The 23038-nt window shown below is 42.1% G+C and overlaps 1 protein-coding gene and 1 pseudogene across 2 annotated transcripts in view; both read left to right on the top strand.

Moving 5' to 3' along the window:
* The first annotated feature begins 7394 nt into the window (after positions 1-7394).
* LOC129199328 (uncharacterized) lies at positions 7395-12546 on the top strand (annotated as a pseudogene).
* Positions 12547-14124: 1578 nt separating this feature from the next.
* RANBP3L (RAN binding protein 3 like) overlaps positions 14125-23038 on the top strand; it is a 35308-nt gene continuing 26394 nt past the window's right edge. For both annotated transcript variants that reach the window (XM_054810826.1, XM_054810827.1), the window contains exon 1: positions 14125-14625. In XM_054810826.1, coding sequence (XP_054666801.1) covers positions 14370-14625 — 256 coding nt within the window. In that variant the 5' untranslated portion in view covers positions 14125-14369. The remainder of the gene's footprint in view (positions 14626-23038) is intronic.

Genomic DNA, 23038 nt, shown 5'->3' with positions numbered 1-23038 from the left:
TGTTGAAAAGGTAGAGAATAGAGAAATAAAAAAAAAAAGGATATTCTCCTATATCTGTGAAAGCATTCTTATAGATGTTGCATGGAGATGTGCAGACCAGTGATGAGTGATGTTCCTGAGAAGTCGGTACTGGGACCAGTGCTGTTTAACGTCTTTGTTGGTGACATGGACAGTGGGATCAAGTGCACCCTCAGGAATTTTGCCAATGACACCAAGCTGTGTGGTGCAGTCAACACACTGGAGAGAAGGAGTGCCATCCAGAGGGACCTTGACAGGCTTGAGAGGTGGGCCCATGTGAACTTCATGAAGTTCAACAAGGCCAAGTGCAAGGTCGTGCACATAGGTCGGGGCAATTCGAATCACAACTACAGGCAGGGCGGAGAATGGATTGAGAGCAGCCCTGAGGAGAAGGACTTGGGGGTATTGATTGATGAGAAGCTCAACATGAGCCGGCAGTGTGCGCTTGCAGCCCAGAAAGCCAACCATGTCCTGGGCTGCATCAAAACCAGCATGGCCAGCAGGTTGAGGGAGGTGATCCTGCCCCTCTACTCCACTCTTGTGAGACCCCAGCTGGAGTACCCTGTCCAGCTCTGGGGTCCCCACTACAAGAAGGACATGGGGCTGTTGGAGCGAATCCAGAGAGGGCCATGAAGATGATGAGAGGGCTGGAGCACCTCTCCTGTGAGGACAGGCTGAGAGGGTTGGGATTGTTCAGCCTGGAGAAGAGAAGGCTCCATGGAGACCTAATTGCGTCCTTCCAGTACCTGAAGGGGCCTACAGGAAAGATGGAGAGGGACTGTTTTATCAGGGAGTGTAGTGATAGAACAAGGGGCAATGGGTTTAAACTAAGAGAGGGTAGATTTAAATTAGATATGAGGAAGAAATTCTTCACTGCGAGGGTGGTGAGGCACTGGCACAGGTTGCCCAGAGAAGCTGTGGATGCCCCCTCCCTGGAAGTGTTCAAGGCCAGGTTGGATGGGGCTTTGGGCAACCTGGTCTAGTGGAGGGTGACCCTGCCATTGCAGGGCGGGTTGGACTAGATGACCTTTAAAGGTCCCTTCCAACTCAAACCATTCTATGATTGATTGAAGATGGAAAGTTCCACAGTTAATAAATGTAAAAGTTCATTTGTTGAGCCTCTCATTTCTGTTTTCCAGAATGCCTAAGGATGGTAGATAACCTGGAGTGAATGCTTTGTTTCAGAATACAGTTTCTTTGGCTGGTTTTGGCTTTGAAAAGGTAGGTATCTGAACAAGATATATATCTGAAAATAGAAGCTGTATAATAACAAAAGATGTGCTTTGTTTTGTCTTCTCATTTTCAAAGTATCGATATCACATTTACCACTGTCATCCATCAACTAATAGAATTGATATTATATTCATGAGAGTCAGCTTTGAAATGTCTCCTTGAATCTTGATAGGGTGTGGGAACTGGGAAGTGGACGAACCGCTTAAATTTTCCAGGGATGTTCTGGGAGACAAACACTTGTAGAATGGAAGCATTTCTGGATTTCAGCTGATAAACAAAAACCCGCTACATTCACTCAAGAAAAAGGTTGCAGAGTTCAAATCACAAAAGCCAGGAAATGAAAACATGATGTTTCTAACACCACCACTACAACAACTGATTTGTACTTTCTGTTCCTGTTTCCCTGGATAAATACATAGATTACTATCTTAGTATAATTTATTTAATAAATGCCACAAAACACTTAATATAGCCACTTTTACTTACTGATCAACCATAGATGATGTTGGTTTTCTAAAATAAACTCTACAACATTAAGGCTATGGTAAAACAGCTTCTACACTTAATATCTACACCATTTTGAAAGTGAAGGCTGCTTAGGTAAATGAGATTGAAATTATGTAGTTAATAATTATAGTATTTAAACAGTTCAAATCAGGTGTGAAAGTGCCTGTAGTGTACTAAGAGCATTGAGGGAGGAGCTATAGGAATTCTCACTCTGAAGCAGTTTAGATTTTCTGGACTAGAGTAAGGGGACAGAAGCGATTTGTTTTTCATAGGGAAAATTTTATTCAAAATTAAAAAAAAAAAAACCCACAACATAGCTTGTCCAAAGACTTAAAGGTTTGATCCCTGGCCTTTAGTATGTTCCATCTACAAATCACCTGTAAAAGCCTCCAAAATTATTATCTGGACAAGAAGAGAAGACAAACCTACTGCAAACAGCATTATGGTGTCATTTTAAGACGTATTCTTCATAGTATTAATTATTAAACATAAGCAGCCTGTTAAATTATTGAAGTTTCTGCTACTCAAAAGCAACTTTACATGAAATTCAAAACTTCACAGAGATCTCAAATATTATATAATTTACAACATAAACCCAAGACTTAAAGGTCATTGTGCACCTGCATTTGATTAGAGGTCTGATGGTAACGAGTCCATTTCCTATCCCAGAAGGAAAGACAGTGCAATACAGAGGAGGAAAACTCAGAGAGAGAGGGGTGTATTAAGCAGACTCAGATACCAACAGAGAATGCAGTACTTGTTAACAGCAAGGCAAACCCCAGATATTCCCAACTAAAAGCACAGTCTTTTGTAATCAGTGTCAAGGACTTAAGCTTCTGCTCACTACTAGACTTACAACATATTCTTTTAACTTCTGTTTTAATCAGTTTTCTCTTGGTTTCTGAAATGTTCCTTCTTCATTGCTTTTCATTCTTTTAGTTCCATCTCTGGACTAGCTCCTACAGAAATCTTTGAGGCGGCTGTTAACATCACTTGATGTCAGCTGATAGAATCCTGTCCTTCCCTGGCAAAGCAAACAAGACAGTCCATGCTCTGATCCTGTCCCGCTGAGCACAGCAGGAGTTTTTTCTCTTAGTTCTCCTTCAATTTTCTTTCAATAATTACTGGAGGCAGGTTAATTAAAACCAAGCCTGTTGTACATAGCATGAAGTAATGTTAACGATGTCCTAGAATATCTATTACAGAAACACTGGAACGTTGCCCGGCATTGAATGTAGCTAATTTTGTCATGTGACCTAAAGCAGAACATACAGTATTGTAATAGTGACATGCAGCACAGTGTCAGACAGTCTGATTTTACACTTTATAATGCCATGATGCGTTTAACATAGTGTAAAGTAAATTAGTTGGATGAGGTAGGTAGATGAAGAATAACGAGAAATGAACACAAAGATATTCCAGTGGTAAATGACAAATAAAATAAAACGCTAAGAAGAAGGCCTGTTGGTTGTAGTCTACCTCATTTTATAATAAGAATTGATGGTAAGCACTGTAATGTATATAAAATGTAGGTATGATTCTACAAATACTTAAAATTCTTGGCTTCTCATGTACTTAGTTTATGCATAAGCTATAGGAAAATGTTCCAGAGACTTCAGAGGGACAGTTCCCTCAGTACAAACTATTCAAGATTGTAATGATTTTCAGGATTTGCATTGTTTACTAAATACCAAAGAGGACACAACGAGGACAATCTTTATAGAGGAGGTAACCTGAATTCTTTTCAAAGAAACATGATGCACACATTCTCCTTGTACCTTAACTAAAATACTTTCCCAAGTGAGCTGGTTGTTCTTTGTAACATTACAATGAAGCTTTCTAAAGTTTGGAAACAAGACATTGGCCTGATTTTCATTAACAAGCCCTGGTGATATCACTTGGTAATCAGTTCCCTAAACTGATTTTGAAATGTGTTCTACATAGCGGCATTTTCATGCTCAGGACGGGATCCATTCTACCTAACTGCAGTTGGAGGGCATCTACATCTGGGGCAATGAGCTTGGTTTCTTTCACAGTCACTGCAGGCAAATTTACATCTCTAGGGCATGAGTCATCTGACCTTTTTCAAACCTCTCTCTTTAAATGACTATAGATACAGTTCTGCCTTTCCTTATTTTTTGAGTGAGAGATACCACAGTGGAGCTTTGGTGAGTCTTTATATTATGGTTTAAGAATATACTGTTCCCAGCAGAGTTACTAACCTCGTCAGTACACTTTTACGTTTTCATTCATCACAATTTAGAGTCTGGCATTAAACTCACTGCCACTGGACACTTAGACCAACACACACTAGCCTACTGACTGCCAGGCAAGTACGTATTTCCTTCTATTACTTCTGTTCTGATGGGTGAACAGCTGGGAGGTGGTAAAACATGAAATGGCCACATGAACTCATTTCAAAATATGAGTCAAAACCCTAGCTAACAATGCAGTTAGCAGCAGAGTAATGTCTGCTGTTAGAAGCAGAATCGGAAGTGGAATTTTCCTTATCTCTATTATTATGTACAAGAATGAAGCCTGCACATACCCCTCTTTCAACACCTGACATTTGGCTCACAGAAGAGGTGTTCACAGGAGAGATTCTCACAGATGGTTTGCGGGAGAGGAGGAGAGTAAAGAGAGAAAGATAACAAAGCTTCCCTTCCCCAACTTTGTGGGGTATATCTACTGAATTGCTTTTAACTAAGCTTCATCTTATTTCTATTTTTTCATAGGTGTGACTTCATCTATCTTACTTTGGAGATGTCTGAAGGAAAACCTTGAGAGTCTAGGCTCCTGCACTCAGTGGAGGGAGAGTGTCTGCCCAGAGGCAGTTCAGATCACAGGAATAAATCTCCCTCTCTGAGGTACAGTGTTGAAGTAGAGCAATGAGGCTCTTAATTTAGATGCCTTACATAAGTATGTAAAATTAGATGGGTGTAATTTCAGGCAATAGTGCTTTGGATACAGACAACTGGAATGTGTTTTCCTTGAACAACTACAAGGTATTAACAGCTCTCACAATTATTTTCTTGATTCCTGTTTGAAATCCAGAAATGTCAGTATTTTTGTAGGTTTTCTACTGTTGTGAATGCTTTGTTGGATACTGGCTCATGATCTACTCTAAAATGTTAGATCAATGTAAGTATTGTTGTCTTGCAAATTATCATGAGTGATTTAAAATAAAGGTGCAAATACTTAGACTTCAGTCATAAAATTAGGCTCCGGAGTAAAAGTTGTTTAGTACATCTTGTGTTTAGATTAATGATATGGCCCTTATATATTTTCAAATAAAGTTTTGCAACACTCTTGATTTACTACTGCATCATGTCCTGATTAAAAAGTTGTACTCTACAATATAAATAGAGCACATGTAGAATGAATTAAAAATTGGCTGGTGTTGCTCAAAAGTAGCTGTCTTTGGGGAATGACCAGTGAACATGTGTGGGTTTTTTTCTAGAGATTGCAAGCCTGCAGCTGTTCTACATTTAATCAACAGTGTATGGATGGCATAACAATTTTGGAGGGGGTTGTCTACATGGCTTTGTAATTCAGGCCTATTTAAAGAAAGAATGCTTTAATATGGCAAAATATAAAGGTAAAAGTCAAGCAGTGGGAATGTGTACATCTGCACAGAGTGGGGACATGTATTGTGAACAGTCCTAACTCTGGAAGGACTAGAGGTCATACAGGGAGCACTTGTAATGTGGCTTTAAAGCACTCCTGCTCTCCTGCCCTGCATGTTCAGACGATGTGCGGGAGGGAGCTACAGGTCCCTCCCTGCATGTTCAGACGATGTGCGGGAGGGAGCTACAGGTCTGTGTCTGCTTAGATGGTCTTGATATGCAAACAGAGCATATTGGGGGTAGAGGGTGGGAAGAAAGGTATTTAAAGAACAATGCAATCCTCAGGTGCAGTCAACATGGGTTCACAAAGGGAAAGTCTTGTTTAACTAATTTGATACCCTTTTATGACGAGGTCACCCGCCTAGTGGATGAAGGGAAGGCGATGCATGCAGTTTTTCTGGATTTTAGTAAGGCTTTTGATACTGTGCCTCACAGCATCCCTCTCGACAAGTTGTCCAACTGTCAGATGAGCAGGTGCATGGTGTGCTGGGTGAAGAACTGGCTGAAGGGCAAGGCTCAAAGGTTGTAGGGAATGGGGCTGCATCTGGCTGGCAACCAGCGGTGTTCCTCAGGGCTGTTTCTGTTCAGTATTTTTATTAATTATCTGGATGCAGGAGTTGAATGCACCATTATCAAGTTTGCTGATGATCCAAACTGGGAGATGCTGTTGACTCTCTTGAGGGAAAAGAGGCCTTGCAGAGGGATCTAGATAGAGGAGAGTATTAGGCAATCATTGATGGCATAAAATTTAACAAGAACAAATGCTGGATTCTGCACCTGAGATGGAGTAATGCTGGGAAAGTATAGACTGGGAGAGGAGTGGCTGGAGAGCAGCCCTGCAGAAAGGGATCTGGGGGTGCTGGTCGGCAGCAGGCTCAGTATGAGCCAGCAGTGTGCCCTGGCAGCCCAGAGGGCAAACCCCATCCTGGGGGGGCATCAAACACAACAAAACCAGCCGGCCAAAAGAGGGGATTATCCCACTGTATTCAGCGCTGGTGCGGCCCCACCTGCAGTGCTGTGTGCAGTGCTGGGACACACCATTTAACAAGGACGGGAAGGTCCTTGAATGTGTCCAGAGGAGAGAACAAAGCTGGTGAGAGGGCTGGAAGGCATGTCCTGTGAGGAGCGGCTGAGGACTCTGGGTTTGTCTAGTTTGGAGACAAGGAGGCTTTTTTGAGGAGGGGAAGTGGAGAGGAGGTGCTCATCTCTTCTTCCTGGTATCCAGTGACAGGATGCATGGGAATGGTTCAAAGCTGTGTCAAGGGATGTTCAGACTAGGTACTAAGAAATAGTCTTGTCTAGTGTGGAGAAAAGGAAGCTGAGGGGCGACCTCATGGCTCTCTGCAGCTCCCTGAGGAGGGGAGATGGAGAGGGAGGCGCTGGGCTCTTCTCCCTGGTACCCAGTGATAAGGCATGTGGGAATGGTTCAAAGCTGCACTAGGAGAGGTTCAGGCTGGACATTAGGAGCATTTCTTTACCGAGAGGGGGGTCACACACGCTGGAACAGACTTCCTAGGGAGGGGGTCAATGCCTGTCAGTGTTTCAGAGGCATTTGGACAATGCCCTTAATAACATGTTTTAAATTTTTGGTCAGCACTGAGGTGGTCAGACAGTCAGACTAGATGATCGTTGTAGGTCCCTCCCAGCTGAAATAGTCTATTCTTCTATTCTATTCTAAGAGGGGAAAAGTAATGGCAACAGTGATTTTCCAGGTTTTATCAAGACAGGAAGTCACCATACAGCCAGAACACGCACACGGCAGCTCAAGAGCTGGGAAATGCTCTTGGTACCACAACATAAATGTAACAGAACTGCTCAGGAAACGCTTTGTAAGCTTGCAGGTTGTTTTACAAGACATTGTAAAACAGGCTAATAGGTGTTGCAGGCTAAAGAGGTAGTTTTATTTCTTTATAAATTGTGGATGACCAGATACTGGTACATATTATTTCATACAACATTATTTTATATATTCATAGCATATGAAGGAGAAGAAGGTGATTGCCATAGGCAATGGAGGTGATTACTGCCCCTTACTCAGCACTTGTTAGACTGCATGTAGAATATTGCATTCAGTTTGGGGCCCCACAGTACAAGAAAGACATTGATAAACCGGAGCAAGTTCACCACAGGGCCGTGAAGGTGATCAGGGGCCTGGAGCACTTGCCCTTTGATGAGAGGCTGAGGGAGCTGGGCCTGTTAAGTCGGGAGAAACATCTTAATGGTGATCTTGTAGCATCTTCCAAAACCTTAGAAGAGCTTATTAAGACGATGGAGCCAGCCTCTTTACTGAGGTGCACAGCAAGAGAGCAAGACAGTAGTCATAAATTGAAATGGGGGAGGATCTTACTGAATATAAAGAAAAAACCCAAGTTGTCCAGAGAAGCTGTGGAACCTCTGCTCATGGAGGTTTTCAAGACTCTGCTGAATAAAGCCCTGAGCAATCTGGTCTGATTTCAGTGTCCACCCTGCTTTGAGCAGGAAATTGGACTAGATGATTCCCTGAGGTCCCTTCTAATCTGAATCACTCTGTTATTCCATGATTCTGACACATAATTTTTGATGTGGAAAAATCAAAAGAAATTAAAAAAACCAAGCCAATGGTTTAAAACCTGAAGAAAAGACTTAGATTGACATATATATAGTTCCAGTTCTTTAGTGCAAAATATGTACTATAAATAGATTCAGTAGTGCATATATTGCTTACACAAATAAGTACACGGGAAGCACTGCACATGCACATTCACACAGACATACATCTGTGGAAAATGTGCCCTTTTAATAAAGCGCATTCCCCTGAATCTTACATAGTACTACTACTAATAATACATTTTATTTTTACAATGTCTTTCATTTTCAGACTTCAAAGTACTTGGAGGATGATATAAAAAACATAGAGTTAATTATGAACTGGCTGGAGCCTCTTAGTCTTTAATGAGTTTGATTTGGCAGCTCTGGGGATAAAAAATAAATGTGTATGTCCTGAATGAGCAACATGCCTAGGAAGTCAGTTCATTTTCCTGAGCTGTTGGTTAGCAGAACACCACATGGCCCCAAATTGTTAAAAATACTCGTTTTGCACTGCATGTTTGTTCTGGAATACTATAGTGGAAATTTAAGTAGCAACTTCCTGCCAAACATATCCCTCTCTAGTTTCATGTCTTCACCAAGCTTCGGACCTCCTAATCCCTTGTTGGGCAGCTGCGCTAAGTGACCCAGCAGGGCTCACAGCCTTTTCCTTTTCCTTCTGCATGACTCTAGCCAAGTTAGGTGTAGATCTCACTGACCAGCCCTGAGGCATGCCTCCTTTCCATTCAAAGGCCAAGCGTGTTGCAGCCCTAGCTCTAGTTGTCCTTGCCTTTGGGGCAGGTGAAAGGAGAACATGCTGCCAGTACTCACAGTGTAACAGGCACATACTCAGTTACCTCACTGAGCTCCCCTCTGTTCAGCTGTTTTACCACACAACTGAAATTTGTGAACTGGATTCTGGCAGGCCAGAAATTCCAGCACACAGAAACCTCTCGAATACAGCATTGGAACTGGATGGAGAAAAGAAATGTGGGAAGAGGTTAAAAATCAATAAAATACGTCGCTGCACTGGGCCAAACTGAGCAGAGTGTAAACTCTTGTGTTGTCGGTGTCATGGTTTAACCCCAGCCAGTAACTAAGCACCACGCAGCAGCTCACTCACCCCTCCCCAAGGGGATGGGGACGAGAATGGAAAAAAACCAAACTCCTGGGTTGAGATAAAGACAGTTCAGTAGGATAACAAAGGAAGATAATAATAGCAACAACAACAATAATAACAAATATTGTTGTTGTTGTTATTATTAAATGATAAGTGATGCACAAATGCAACTGCTCACCACCTGCAGAAAGAACTCCCAATGCTCAGTCTGTTTCGGAGCACCGATCCCACCTTCCGGCTCGCTTCCCCAGTTATATCTGGATCATGACGTTACATGGTGGGGAATATCCCTCTGGCCAGCCTGGGTCAGCTGTCCTGGCTGTGCTCTCCCAGCTTCTTGTGCACCTGGCAGGGTGTGGGAAGCTGAAAAGTCCTTGACTTAGTGTAGACACTGCAACTACCCAGCAACAACTAAAACATCAGTGTGTTATCAACAGTATGCTCATGCTAAATCCAAAACACAGCACTATACCTGCTACTAGAAAGAGAATTAACTCTATCTCAGCTGAAACCAGGACAATGGGTAATTAGTAAAGGACAATGAGTAAAGTACTAAGAAATCTGCTTTTTAAGTATTTATTTCTTGAAACTAGATGTCAGCTGTTAGGAAAATCTGATGTCCAATCTTCTGTTGTTTAGATGTGGAGAACAGATGTCATAGCTGCAGGGTGCCAGTATAGACTGTATTTGTTCATGAGGGTGGGGGACAAGATGACAGATACTGTGATATGAATGATATTCCCTCCTAAAATTTTAATAAGTGGAGAGTCCTCAAGAGCATGGGATAGGTGCCTTTTGGTTGAGTGATTAATACATCTGAAAATAATGATGTATTGTGCTGCTTTATTCATGTTAAAGATAATAAGGATAATAAGCAATTCTCAGAGGTTATCTTTGGATAAATAAGAGTCATGTGAGTGCCTCATGCTGACAGTCACAAAATCTGTGCTATCCTTGGAGGTTCTGTTTAATGAGAGGAACAGATCTGCAGGGGAGAATGCCAGCCCTGCCAATGACAGCAGGACACATGCAGGCATTTTCAGGACTTTGACTGAACACTAATTGCAAACACTTGGTTTTGTTTGTTATAATTGAGTGTTCACAAAACTGTTAGACTCATAATTAGATTATAATGTCTTTGGTCTTGAGTTCATAGTTACTTTGTCTGTAAAAGAACCTTGCACCATTTGGAGGCTTGAAGAAATAAGGAATGTATCTTGTGACCTAGCTAAGACTACAGCACAGCTAACTTCTCTGCCTTTTACTTTTATCTTTCTTAAGCCAAAATTAATGTCATCATGATGTGATGAAAAACTACTTATGGAGAAGGTACCTGTTGGTTAGTTTACAGTTTTATAGATGAAATGTCAAAAGTACAGGATATGTGTGCTTTATGATTTCCATACAGATTATTTTGGCTTTTTTTTACTTTTAATTTAGAGTTTCAGATGATGTTCTGCACTCACTTGGCTTTCACAGTGTATTAAAGATTTTATTATTAGAAGGAGTTCTGCAAGGAAAATGAATACAGTATTAACACAAGGATATGAGATTGGCAATGCTGGGTTGGACCACTGTATCCTGTCTTCAGCAGTGGCCAGCAATGGATGCTGAAGCTGAGAACAGGATGAGGTGATGTGATGCTTCCCCAGAATACCTTTTCCTTCTCCAGCAGTTGTAATTAGGGACAGCTGATGATCCCAAAGGATGCTATAAAATTTGTCATATGGAGTCACAGGGATTCATTTCAAACATCTCTATCTGTTGATTGTCAGCTGGTGCAGCTGGTTTCACTGCAGATTTTCTGTTGCTGTCAAGGCTGGTGTTTTCTCCAGGCTGATCTCAGTGTGCTCAACAATCACATGGCCAAGGCTGCCATTCTTTACATGTTTTATTTCAAAGGTGTCCCTAGATAGTAATAATTGCATGCATAAAACAGTTTACGAATCATGTGTTCTTTTTCAGCATTCAAATCCACTGATTTTGGAGGGACTCCTGTCACTGATACAAATAGGCCACAGGTTCCATGTTAATCCAAAGGGCAATGCCAGGGAAGGCGTAGCAGTGACAGCAGCGTGCAGAGTGGCACAGCAGCGTGGGCTGTGTGCATGCTTTCTTCTGCTTCCTTTCTCTACACATACCATATCACTTGGCAGGAAGAAGGACTCTGACCCTTAGCATTTTTTTTCTGAATGTTCAATTTAACTGACAAAAATAAGACCTCTAGAAAAAAGCATTCTTCTACTAGAGTGGAGTGAGACATTCAGAATCAGAGGGTGAAACATGATCTTGATTTGTAATCTAAAGCCCTAGTATCACAGAACATTTGGAAAACTTGAATCCAGAGGTAGATTATAGTCTCAGCTTTGCATATGGGGCCCATTCCTAGTCAAGAGAATGTTTTCTTCATATATGATCTATGTTGAATCACATTAGATTTTTATATTTAGATTGAAAAATCTAAACAATTTAATGACTAAATTTTTAGACATTCACTCTTCGCTAGGTAACAAACTGGCTGGATGGCCAGGCCCAAAGAGTTGTGGTGAATGGAGTTACATCCAGTTGGCGGCCGGTCACAAGCGGTGTTCCTCAGGGCTCAGTACTGGGGCCAGTTCTCTTTAATATCTCTACCAGTGATCTGGACAAGGGGATCGAATGCACCCTCAGTAAGTGTGCAGGTGACACCAAGTTGGGTGGGAGTGTTGATCTGCTGGAGGATAGGAAGGCTCTACAGAGGGATCTGGACAGGCTGGATCCAGGGGCCAAGGCCGACTGTGTGAGGTTCAACAAGGCTCAGTGCTGGGTCCTGCAGTGGGGTCACAACGATCCCATGCAATGCTACAGGCTTGGGGAAGAGTGGCTGGAAAGCTGCCCAGCAGAAAAGGACCTGGGGGTGTTGGTCACAGCCGGCTGAAGATGAGCCAGCAGTGTGCCCAGGTGGCCAAGAAGGCCAACAGCATCCTGGCTTGTATGAGGAATAGCGTGGCCAGCAGGACTGGGGAAGTGATCGTCCCCCTGTACTCAGCACTGGTGAGGCCACGTCTCAAATACTGTGTTCAGTTTTGGGACCTTCACTACAAGAAAGACATTGAGGTGCTGGAGTGTGTTCAAAGAAGGGCAACGAAGCTGGTGAAGGGTCTAGAGCACAAGTCTTATGAGGAGTGGCTGAGGGAACTGGAGTTGTTTGGGCTGGAGAAAAGGAGGCTGAGGGGAGACCTTATTGCTCTCTGCAACTGCCTGAAAGGAGGTTGCGGCCAGGTGGGGGTTGGTCTCTTCTCCCAAGTAACAAGCGACAGGACAAGAGGAAACGGCCTCAAGTTGTGCCAGGAGAGGTTTAGGTTGGATATTAGGAAAAATTTCTTCACCAAAAGGGTTGTCAAGCATTGGAAGAGGCTGCCCAGGGAAGTGGTGCAGTCACCATCCCTGGAGGTATTTAAGAGACATGTAGATGTGGTGCTTAGGGACATGGTTTAGTGGTGGACTTGGCAGTGCTAGGTTAATGGTTGGACTTGATGATCTTAAAGGTCTTTTTCAACCTAAATGATTCTAGGATTCTACTGCAGTTGGGGTAAACCAGCACACTTCAGGATTTATGCCAACACACACTGGGATTCTGATGAGGGAAAACTACTCAACATTTGTCTGCTCTTGGACTTCTTGCATCTTTGTTCTGTGAAACGTCTGATACTGGCTGTGTGGAGAAAGTGCGTTAGACTAGACATATGGTTCTGATGAACTTCTAGCAAATTGCTACCTTTTTGTCTTGAACTATTAGGATTAAAGGCAGTTTAACACCAGGCCTGCAAAACAATGGCCTGAAATTGCTCCTACTTAACTGAAGAACTTGGGACTGTTATCATTTACGTGAACAACGGGACACACAGGCTAGCCTTTATAAACTTGCTGCACAGTGCATCTGGAAGGAGGGGACCGTAACACCTTTTTTTGCTGACACTGCATTTGGTTCACGTCAGCATGGGAATAATCATAGTGCTTGGCTGCTTTGCTTGATGTTTCATCTTCTTTTTGAAAACAAAGTCCAAAAAATCAATACCAAGCGCAGTATCAAAGGAGACAGCTTCTAAGTAAAAACCTACAATTCCATTAGAGGAAATACATGTCCTTCATGATGACACCACCGATTAGGGCAGCCCCACGGGTGTATTAAGGTGCTCGGCTTTGCTGGGTGCATGTTTACTACGATACGCTGTGTCTCGACGGGCCGGACAGACGCCCCGGTGGCGGCGTCGGGGCAGCGGCGGGCCGGGGCGATGAGGTGCCCCTCCCGCCGCCTCCTGCTCCCGCGCCGCCAGGGGGCGCCGCCCGCCAAGGTCCCCGCCGGCCTCTGTGCTCCGGGGCCCGGTCGGGCGCGCTGGCTGCGGCGCCAGCTCCTTCGGGACCAACCGTCAGGGGCAGCTGCCGGCCTCCCGCTGCGCCTTCCCGGGCTGGAGGCGGCTGTGGACGACGGCGTTCAGCCCTCAGAACTCGGTGAAACCCCTGTAGGGTCCGTCCCCTCGGTGCCGCCGGGTAGCTGGTGGGTCCCGGCGGTCTGCGGAGCAGCGGGACAGCAGCTGCAGCAACCTGCGGGTGGGTAGTGCACCGCGACAGGAACCAAGCCACAGGAACCAAGCCAGACCCGGCAGTGCTTTTCCTACGTCGCCACGGCTGCGCCCGCGGACAAAGCAGCCCTGCCCGCTGCCTCAGCCGCCAACGGACGCTAACAACCCATGAGCCGCGGCAGCCGCCAGCCTGTCCCCCCGCGGCCCCCGCCCTCCCCGCCCGGCACGCGCCGCTGCGCCCACCCGTGACTGAACCCCCACCCCCGCCAGTCTCTCAGCCGTCGCCGGTAAACAGCAAGCACCGCCACTCCGGCCGCTTCCCAGCCCGCCCTCTTACGTTGATCTGCCGGGCTTTACATATCCCCTCCCATCGGCCATCCTCTGCTAAGAGCTTGCCCCGAGCTGTCACTGGAACACCGGCGCGCCCTCACTTCCCCGTGGGCCGCCGCAGCAGCAGTTGCTGCTTGCTCGCTCGGTGAAGCGCTGCCCGGCGTCCCGCAGCGCCCCGGCCGCTGGCGCTGGCGGCCGTGGCCCGTTACAGCGCGGCCGTTACCGTCCGGTGGCGGCTGCCAGGGTTGCTCGTCGCCGGGCCTTGCCTGACTCCTTTTGGGGTCGTCTAAGGAACATCTAATAAGCCTAAATCTAAAGTTCTAGACCCAACTACAGCTTTTATATATATATATATATGTATATATATATATATATATAAAACATAAAGGTACTTCTGAGGAGCTCATAATGAGAAACCAGCCAATTCCTGGTTGCAAAGGGAATGTTGTATATACAGGTAAACGGCGCTCCTGCGCAGGCTATGACGTTTCAGTCAGACCCAGGCACAGTGCAAAGGCTAAGCCTGACCTCCCCAAAAGAAGAGACTGGCCCGGTGACCCCTGGGCTCGGCACCAAGCTACTCGTCTGCAAGAACAGACCACTCACAAGCCCTGCCCCAGCTCCTGTAGCGGCAAGTTAAATCCCAAGGAGGAATGCTGTACAGGTAGGTTTTGTTGGCTAGTACCTTTTGCATGTCTCCTGTGTTCCCCCTGCAAGGAGGTTTCTGGGGAATGGGATAGACAAAAAGAATGTGCCCAGTTGGTAACGGTGTTGTGGGTGATGCAACTACAGCTGCTGACTGTAGTTTCTTTATTGCAAGTTTTTAGTGGTAATCCATCAGGAATCTCCAATTTGTATTTTAGTTGAAGAATAGACACTACCAGATAGTGGATGTTTGGGGTTTTACTTGCAGAGCGCTCCAAAGTGGTCTCTCCATGTTTCTAAGAACCAGTTGATTCCCCAGTCATTTAAACTTTCTGCAGCTTTCCGACATGCTGGGCCTGACAGTGGGTAGGAACAGCGCTTGCTTTCCCAGCCGTTCCTGCCTTGCCCTGCACACCTGGGCACTGTGAGCAAAACTAGCCCAAGTCTAGCTCCTCTGAGAGATGCCTGACTACAGAGGTGGACAGCAACGTCCTTTATTATCTAGGTTGTGAGGAGAGCCAAGAATTGAGAATGATTTATATGAAATTGCAGTAGTAACATTTTTTAAGAGGATGCATAAAGAAACAAGTGCTAACATTAAGGACATTTTGCAGATGATGCCACCAACTGTTTTCTACCACGCAGGTTGATGCATGAACCCAAAAGAGCAAAAGGAAGCATGCGCTTTGAAGGTCTAAACCAGATGCTATGACTGATACAGTTTAGAGTGCTTGGGCTAATTTATGAGTCAACCAGCCTTTCAGTTCGTGGTTAGTGTTGAGCACACATAGTCCAATTTACTTACATGGCTAAATTTAAGGATGTGTGAGTGTCGTTGGATCACCGCTTTACTACCTGTATGGTTCAATTTCTGCTCAAAAAATGAGTGTTACTTCCGTGCTACTTTGAAGGGATTTATGAAATTTAATATTGGTACAATGCCCTGAAAATGGTAAAGCTTTATATGCCTATGAATTTTATTGTCCTTGCACTGAGTATTATACAGGCTTCTACAATAGATTAAAAATGCTGAGCACTGAGATACTGGAAGTTTCACTGTTTATAAAACAAATTTTGGTTAAATACTTTGGCACGGTCCTGCTGGTCTAGTGACATGGTTACTTCTGTCATTGCATCACTGCTAGAATTACATTGTAGTGATGAGACTCCTAAAAATATTTTCTTCACTCTAATATTTGAAGTAAAGCCAACTGGGTTTCATTTCTCTCAGAAACTGTGTTAAAGTATTGCTGGAGTAGAGGGTTTTTTTGTTGTTTTAATGCCTATTTATGTCTTGCCCATATAAAGATGAGGGCTGTGCTCTACAGAGATGAACGGGTGTGACATATGCTGTATTTATAAACACTTTTGCAGGCTGTCAGCTGAGTTTCCATGGCTAAAGAGGCGTATGTTAATTTTTAAATCTCATATGGCATGCTATAAACCCACAGTGGAAGCAAGGAGTAGTAAGTGGAATTGTTTGGATTAAAGAACCCTTTCCACACTGATCAAGAAAACTGTATTTAGAATCGGTAGCATTGAGAAGAATGACTAAAGAGAGCATGAACATGCCTTAAAAAGTTAGGGCCTGATTCTGCACAACTGTGCCTGGATGAAGAATCCTTGCTCTCATAACTGGTCTCAATGATGACAGTGAAACTATTTCTGTGGGTTACGAACTATTTGTATGACAAAGAATGTGCAAGATTGGAGTCCTAACAGTACAGTAAAGCTATCCTAGGACAAATTCTTCCAGAAGTTTTATTTTGCAATAGTCAGTTGGATGAACTTTTCTTTTCCTCTTTCTGAGAACAATGAAATGGAAACTCCTTTCTTTGACAATATATTCTCTGTTGATCCAAACAGGGATGTGTGAAGTTATTTATCAGTTCCCCAAACTGTATTTACAGGATGTGATCTGAGCCCAAGATAAGCAACATACACTTCATATTTAATACAAAGTGTTTGAACAGCATGCAGTGATGTCTCTTCACGGGCCACTGAAGTACAGTCACTTCTGTAGCAAGCACAGCCAGGTGGCCAAATGTCTGTTATACATGTTTAAGTTCTCTGGAAATCAAATTCTCAACAATGTTGGTTTTCAAAAAATGAAAGGCTTTGAACAAAATTTCATCTCAATATGTTTGAAGTATTTTAATAATGCTGGAACTATTTTGTCTATGAAACACTTAAGCATGGTTTTGGACTAATTATTTAGAACCATTTCTATTGAACATTTTTGGAAAATCAGGATTCATGAAAACTTGTTGCAAATTTATTGATTCACTGACATTCTTCAATAGAAGAGTATTCTAAAAGAAAAAACTAGATTAGCTTACAAGTCTGAAAGTATGACTACGAGACTGAACTTGAAAATTTTTTGCCTGTATAGCAACATGTGTCTCTGGTATCTCTGCGTATGTTAAACTCTTTTGAATAGCATTGGAGATTTGACCAGATTAGAATTTCATTTGATTTATGACCCTGTTTTATTTTTCCTTTTTGTTTTTAGTGGTTACCAATTTAGAAAACCCACCATGTACATATAATGGATTTAGATGCAAATGAATTAATCAATCTCACAATGCCTTAGCAAAAAAAATTTGCTTGGAAAATCCTGCCATCTTGGCATTAAAACTGATCTTAATTTTAAAGGGAATTATCCTAAAAAGTACTGAATGTGTTTCATAAGCAGAAATCAAAAGTGTGAATGGTAGTAAACAAGAATCTGAAAGTAGGTTTCCAGGTTCATATTTACAGTCTTGAATAAGTGACCTGATTTTTCAAAGGTACTGAGCAGCCAGCCACGTGTGTGAATTTCACCGGAGTTCTCAACTGCTCAGTGCTTCCAGAAACAGATCTGTTACTCAGGATCGGCAGTATGAAATTTTTAAAAGCTTTGTCTGTGTGTCTTAATGTCGGTCAATTTTATTAAGTTGGGTGCCTAAAGGACTGTGTTCTAGGACATCCCCATTTTCCCTTGTGTCACCTTCCTTATTTAAGTTTTGGCAGAGGAAAGCCTGGCTTACATATTGAGGTCACTGAGGGACCTGAGATGTTGGCTGGCAGCCTTGTTGCACTCTCAGTTGGCCATGAACTGCCTCTATTTTATGTTGCAAAGTTCAGAGAGTATTTATAAAACAGAAACCACAGTTCTACTGTAGGTTTGGCAAACCCTGTTCTTAGCCAGAAGGTTTTTACTCTTTTTTCACCTCTTTTTTAGATTAAAATGGTCCATCTCTGGAAATACTGACAGATGGAGTTTTGTATCAAACCCCAGAAACAACATTTAAACATGAGTCTGCGCTTGGATAGCAAAGTATTTTGTTAATTTATCCTACTGCATATTTTCACTATATGTATTTCTCATCTGCCTCTTATTGCAGTTTTATCATCTGTGGGTTTCTGTGGTTTTGCAGCATATCAAACAAAAATTGGTTGTATTAGTATATAGTGTAACTCTGATAATTCTTGAGGTAACATGTTAATGGACAGATCATCAGCTAGCACAGTCAATAATTCCTTTTTTATTTAATGGAACCATACTAATTTCTGGAATAATTTCTTCCGCTTACATGCTAGACCATTGTTGCTTTCTTCAGGTATATTGCCACAAAATACCAGGTACAATATTTTGTCTTAGTGTTTTTTTCACGTGATAGCTGTAAATACCATATATTCACAAATGGCAGAGGCAAAGCTCTCCTTTGTTTTTTTTTTCCCCTAGTATTTTAGTAATCAGAAACTACCTCTGGGGATGTCACAACTAAAGTCACAGTAAATTTATTTTTCTTCTCAATATCTTCCCCAATTACATGTTCCTGTTGAGCTAATTTGTATGCGAAACAAACAAAACAACAATGTTATATGCAAGAATTTGTTGTTATTGTTTAACTTTATTTGGTTTATGTGACTTGAGAACCATCAATTTAAGCTGCAACATCAAAATACAAAGTGTTTCTGGTTTTATTTTTTGCAAATTATAGAAGTAATATACAAAGCTAATGAAATTCATGCTGTAGTGTATCAGAGCACAGAAACTTGCTTAGCCTTATCTTTTGATAGGCTAAAATTATAATCTGATTATAAATTTTTATGTAGTTGTTATTCTGTGTTGTGTAACACTTACTAGGATGTTGTGAGGGAAAGCTGGATGCAGTTAAATGTGTTGTAAGTTACAGACATTACTTGGAGCTTATACAATTTTACAGAATCTTATTCTATTTGAGAGAATGATCTTTAATTAAGAAGTTAATTTCTTCCTTTTTTTTTTTTTTACAAGTAGAAGTTGTAGTTTCTAATTTACAATTAAAAGTTTTCCTATAAGGTGCAAATGGGATTGCTACAAAAACAGAAGAGGTACAAGTTTTTATTTTAATTTAAGGAATGATGTGAATTTTTTTTTTTTTGTTATCAGTGTTACATCTTTGTTGGCAGTTACAAACTACTGGGTGGGGTTTTTTCAGGTTTTGTGTGAGGATTCAGTTTTGTAGCTAAGCCCATCTGAAATATCTGATTGCAAGATTGGTAGTTAGTTGTAAAAAGCTATACAAATAATACATAAAATTGTGGGAATAGTAGAAGCTCAGGCAAGATCCAGTTGACTGGCATTAGACCTTTAAAGAAATTCTCTGTATGAAACTATTGAAAGAAACAACAGGAATCCTGCAACCTAACTGGTCAATGGCACTCAGCTGACACAGAATAAAAAGCTCCTATTGCCAGCTCTGTGGTGAAATATTTAAAGCAGAGTTTTTCACATGGCTTTCAGGTAAGCCTAATTTTAAAATCTAATACAAAGCAGAAAAGCAGAACACCATGTAAAATGTCTAACCTTACATTTTATAAGGTATTAGGTTAATTTACTGGAAAAGCAGATACAGCTTTCTTCACCACTGACTGGCTAGTCCCTGAAGAAGGTATTGTTTAGTCACTGAGCAGGAATTAAAAAGTCTGGGTGATGTTGCATACCTCTGACACCACAGAAAGCCTAATTCTGTAAATAGTACTTGGTTTTCTAATTAGCTAAAGGGGATCACTAACCAATGAAATCAATTTGAACAGAACACAGATTTGAATGAGAAAATCAGTTTCTGTACTTCCTTTCCATAATGGTATATATTGCTAGGACTGGAGGAGAAAAATGTGATTCACATGAAGAACTGTAATTGCTGTCAAACTCTGGTGCCTGCATTTTAGCACTTTAATGCATATGTAAAATCAGTTTGATTTTTAGATTTGATGTGCACTCACAGCTTTCACTGGAGTCAGTGATCCTGAGTGATATAAAACCTTCTGCTGTTATTTTTGTGTAGACGTAGGTTCCTAACTTTAGATAAAAAAATGTGAAAGTATTTGGTATGAATATGAATTAAAATGTTTTCAGACTTCTGGCAAGTTTGGTAATGGTGAAGATGCAATATAATTTATTTTCTTTTGAATCTGAAAATGTAAAAATTAACTGTTTAAAAGCCAGAAGTAAAAAAACTTACTGAGATCACAAATTCCTATCTTATCCTCTTAAAGATTTGAGGGTTTTTTGCTTTGCTTTGGGAGCCACAGCACTATATCAGCCACTTTTGACATACGACTTCAGGCATATGACTGCCTGAAAATTGGAGACAGATTTGTGCTCATATTCTTTCCAGTGTGTCCTTAGCCCTCAAAGGTCAAGAATCATTCATCTGTTCTCTGGGCAAGATGAAGCAATAATAATAACAACACTAAAATTTTCAAAACCATCAGTGTCCTGCTTATTTTTTAATGTATATAGTTTGTGAAGTTTCTACAGCTTTAGGAAAAACAATAGCAATAAAAGTGAAGAGTGGCATGTCACAGCAAAGGCTGAAGGACCCGTACACCTCATGGACAATGCTGGGTTTTGGGATACAAGCAAAGTTGGTGAAAGCAATTTTACGTTACTTCTTGCATATCATTCTGACTAGTGCTTCCTAGGCTTAGGCAGTGGCCAGCAATTATTTTTTCCCAAAGTGCACCTCTGCATTTTCTTTCAAATGGAACTCTATAAAAGCAGTCTCCATCTGGGCATATGAATGACCATAATTTGCCAGTTGCCTGCACGTGTAGGGCTAGGCAGAGTGCCAAGCAGAGTGATGGAGCGGGGATGCAGAGCAGGGCAGGTACCAAGCCTGAGACCTGGTTGCCTTCTGTGTCACGGAGCTCAGGTCAGAGCATGTTTGGTAGTGCTTCTGCACAGAACAGGAGGCTGGAGCCAGGAGGCCATGCAGATGAGATCTCAAACATGGGAACTGGTTTCTGATGTGTCTTCTGGGCAAGGGCTTATTTTGAACTGCAAATGCAGCAAACATTAGGCCAAGACCTTTCTAATTCAGCAGCTTCAGGGGAACTGTAGTGAGGAAAAGAGAGCCCAATCTGTAATGATTATTCATGGGCAGACAGACAGGTTCTGTGTCTGGACTCTTGGCTGAGGCTGGTGGATTATTCCAGTCCTTGCAGCCAGAGGCAGCCCATTTGGCAGGTTTTTCTGGTAACTTTTCCAACAGCCTCTTTTATCCACAAGTACCAAGCTGTTGAGGACTGGAGTGGCCCAGTCTTAACCAGGCATGGCCAGCCCGTGTCTGTCTGTGTCCTGTTGGGGATGAGGAGGAGGGGAGGCTCCAGCCCACCCCGTTCCCGTCCCTCCGTCTCTGCGTGCACCCGGCCTTGGCTGCTGCTGCCTCTTCCCTGGGACAGTCAGGCACTGCCTGGCAGGGTGCCCCCCCGCGACTGCTTAGGAGAGGAGAGCGCAGAAAGGCTTCTCCTTCTCCCAGCGCACAGCCATCCACCCTGGCAGCAGCAACCTTTGTGCAGAAACTTAAGGAGAGAAATGCAAAGTTGCTCACCAGTGTTCAAATTAGCACACTAACACGCTTGCGGTAACTCCTTGATGTCCTTGTGTTGCATCCACAAATAATTCTGCATTGCTTATTCTGTGGGGATCAGCTGCAGATACCTTGTGCTTGAATATCTGAAGCATTTAAAATGTAATTGGAAATTGATGCATAGGATACACATATAGTTAACACAAATATGTTTTTAAAACTCTGCTCTGAATGGCCTGATTGAGGAGTCTCACTGATAAGCCACATGGAATACTTTTCAGGAATTACAGAAAGGTTTTGTTGATTTACGTAGAAGCAATACAGAACTGTAAAAATGACAAGTAACTGTGGCAGCCTCAGCAACCTCTGACCAAATCAACTGATGGCACGAAAGTTTTGCCTTTGGCTCAAAAGCAGTTGATGGGATATATCTTCTCTATTTTCTGCAATATCAAAGTATGCATATTTATCTTTAAGAGGTACTATTATATCCTAACTTCACATGTTTCTGTTGGTAATGAACCAGTTATGAATTTTTCTTCATCAACTTCTAGGTTTTAAACTATTGCTGGAATTTTGTTGTTTAAACTGTAGTGAATGTTCCTAATTCCTTCAAACTCCCTACAGCCTTTTAGCTCCAGCAAAAGTTAACTCTGTGATACAAAGTCAGTTCCCTTTTCACAGCAATTCACTCTTTGCTAATTCCATGCTTTGGAATAGTAAATGTACCTTTAAAAATACTGCTAGCTTCTGAGCTTTGAAAGATACTATGGAGAATATGATGGTTTCTATAGATGCTTTAATTTTTGTATTTTTCCTTCATTCAATAAGAATACACGTCCTTTTTTCTTTTTAAAGGAGACAGGAAAAAAACCCCTATTCTATTGAATAAATCATATTTCAGTGAAATACTATTGGTTATGTGTGCCACTCCCCTCTAGTGAATAGAAGTGGAATTGCTCCATTTCATGCCATGCCATGGACCCCCAGCTGCAACCGGATTATGGAAATTTTCTTCAACTTTCAGTGACAGAGAATTATCTTTTTTGGAGTTGAACAATGTGAACTTTTTTCTGCTTTTTCTATTAATGACAAACCAGACCTTCATTGCAAAGCATGCCAAGCTTGCTAAATTCAGTCCTTTGCATGCACATAATGGCCAAGTAAATACAAAATTAACAACAGCAAAATTGTATTAGTTATTACTGCTGTGTCTGTATATCACTGGATTTGAGTAATAGTTTCATGCTTCTTGCTCCAGTTTACAAACACGCAGTGTTTATTTTAACAATGTTTACTTTTTTCTTGATTGTTGAATGTATATTTATTTAGTAATTTTAAAACCTCCATGATAGGTTGATATTTGCTTTATTAAAGCTTTAAGTAATTGATACCAATGCTAGAGTGGTTTGGTCACAGATAGGTGTACAAGCCAAGATAAAAATATCAATCCATATATTTTAACATGGGCGTTTTTGTTGAGCAGTAAATATTCTAATATAAAACAGAGGAAGCCAGTGTTATAAAAATGGTGTGCATGTGATAAATATTCTGTCAAATGTCAATCGACAAGATATCAAGTGTGGGATT

This window comes from Grus americana, chromosome Z (genome assembly GCF_028858705.1).
Source record: "Grus americana isolate bGruAme1 chromosome Z, bGruAme1.mat, whole genome shotgun sequence".
Classification (NCBI taxonomy): Eukaryota; Metazoa; Chordata; class Aves; order Gruiformes; family Gruidae; genus Grus; species Grus americana.
This window is presented reverse-complemented; position numbering and strand designations above follow the sequence as displayed.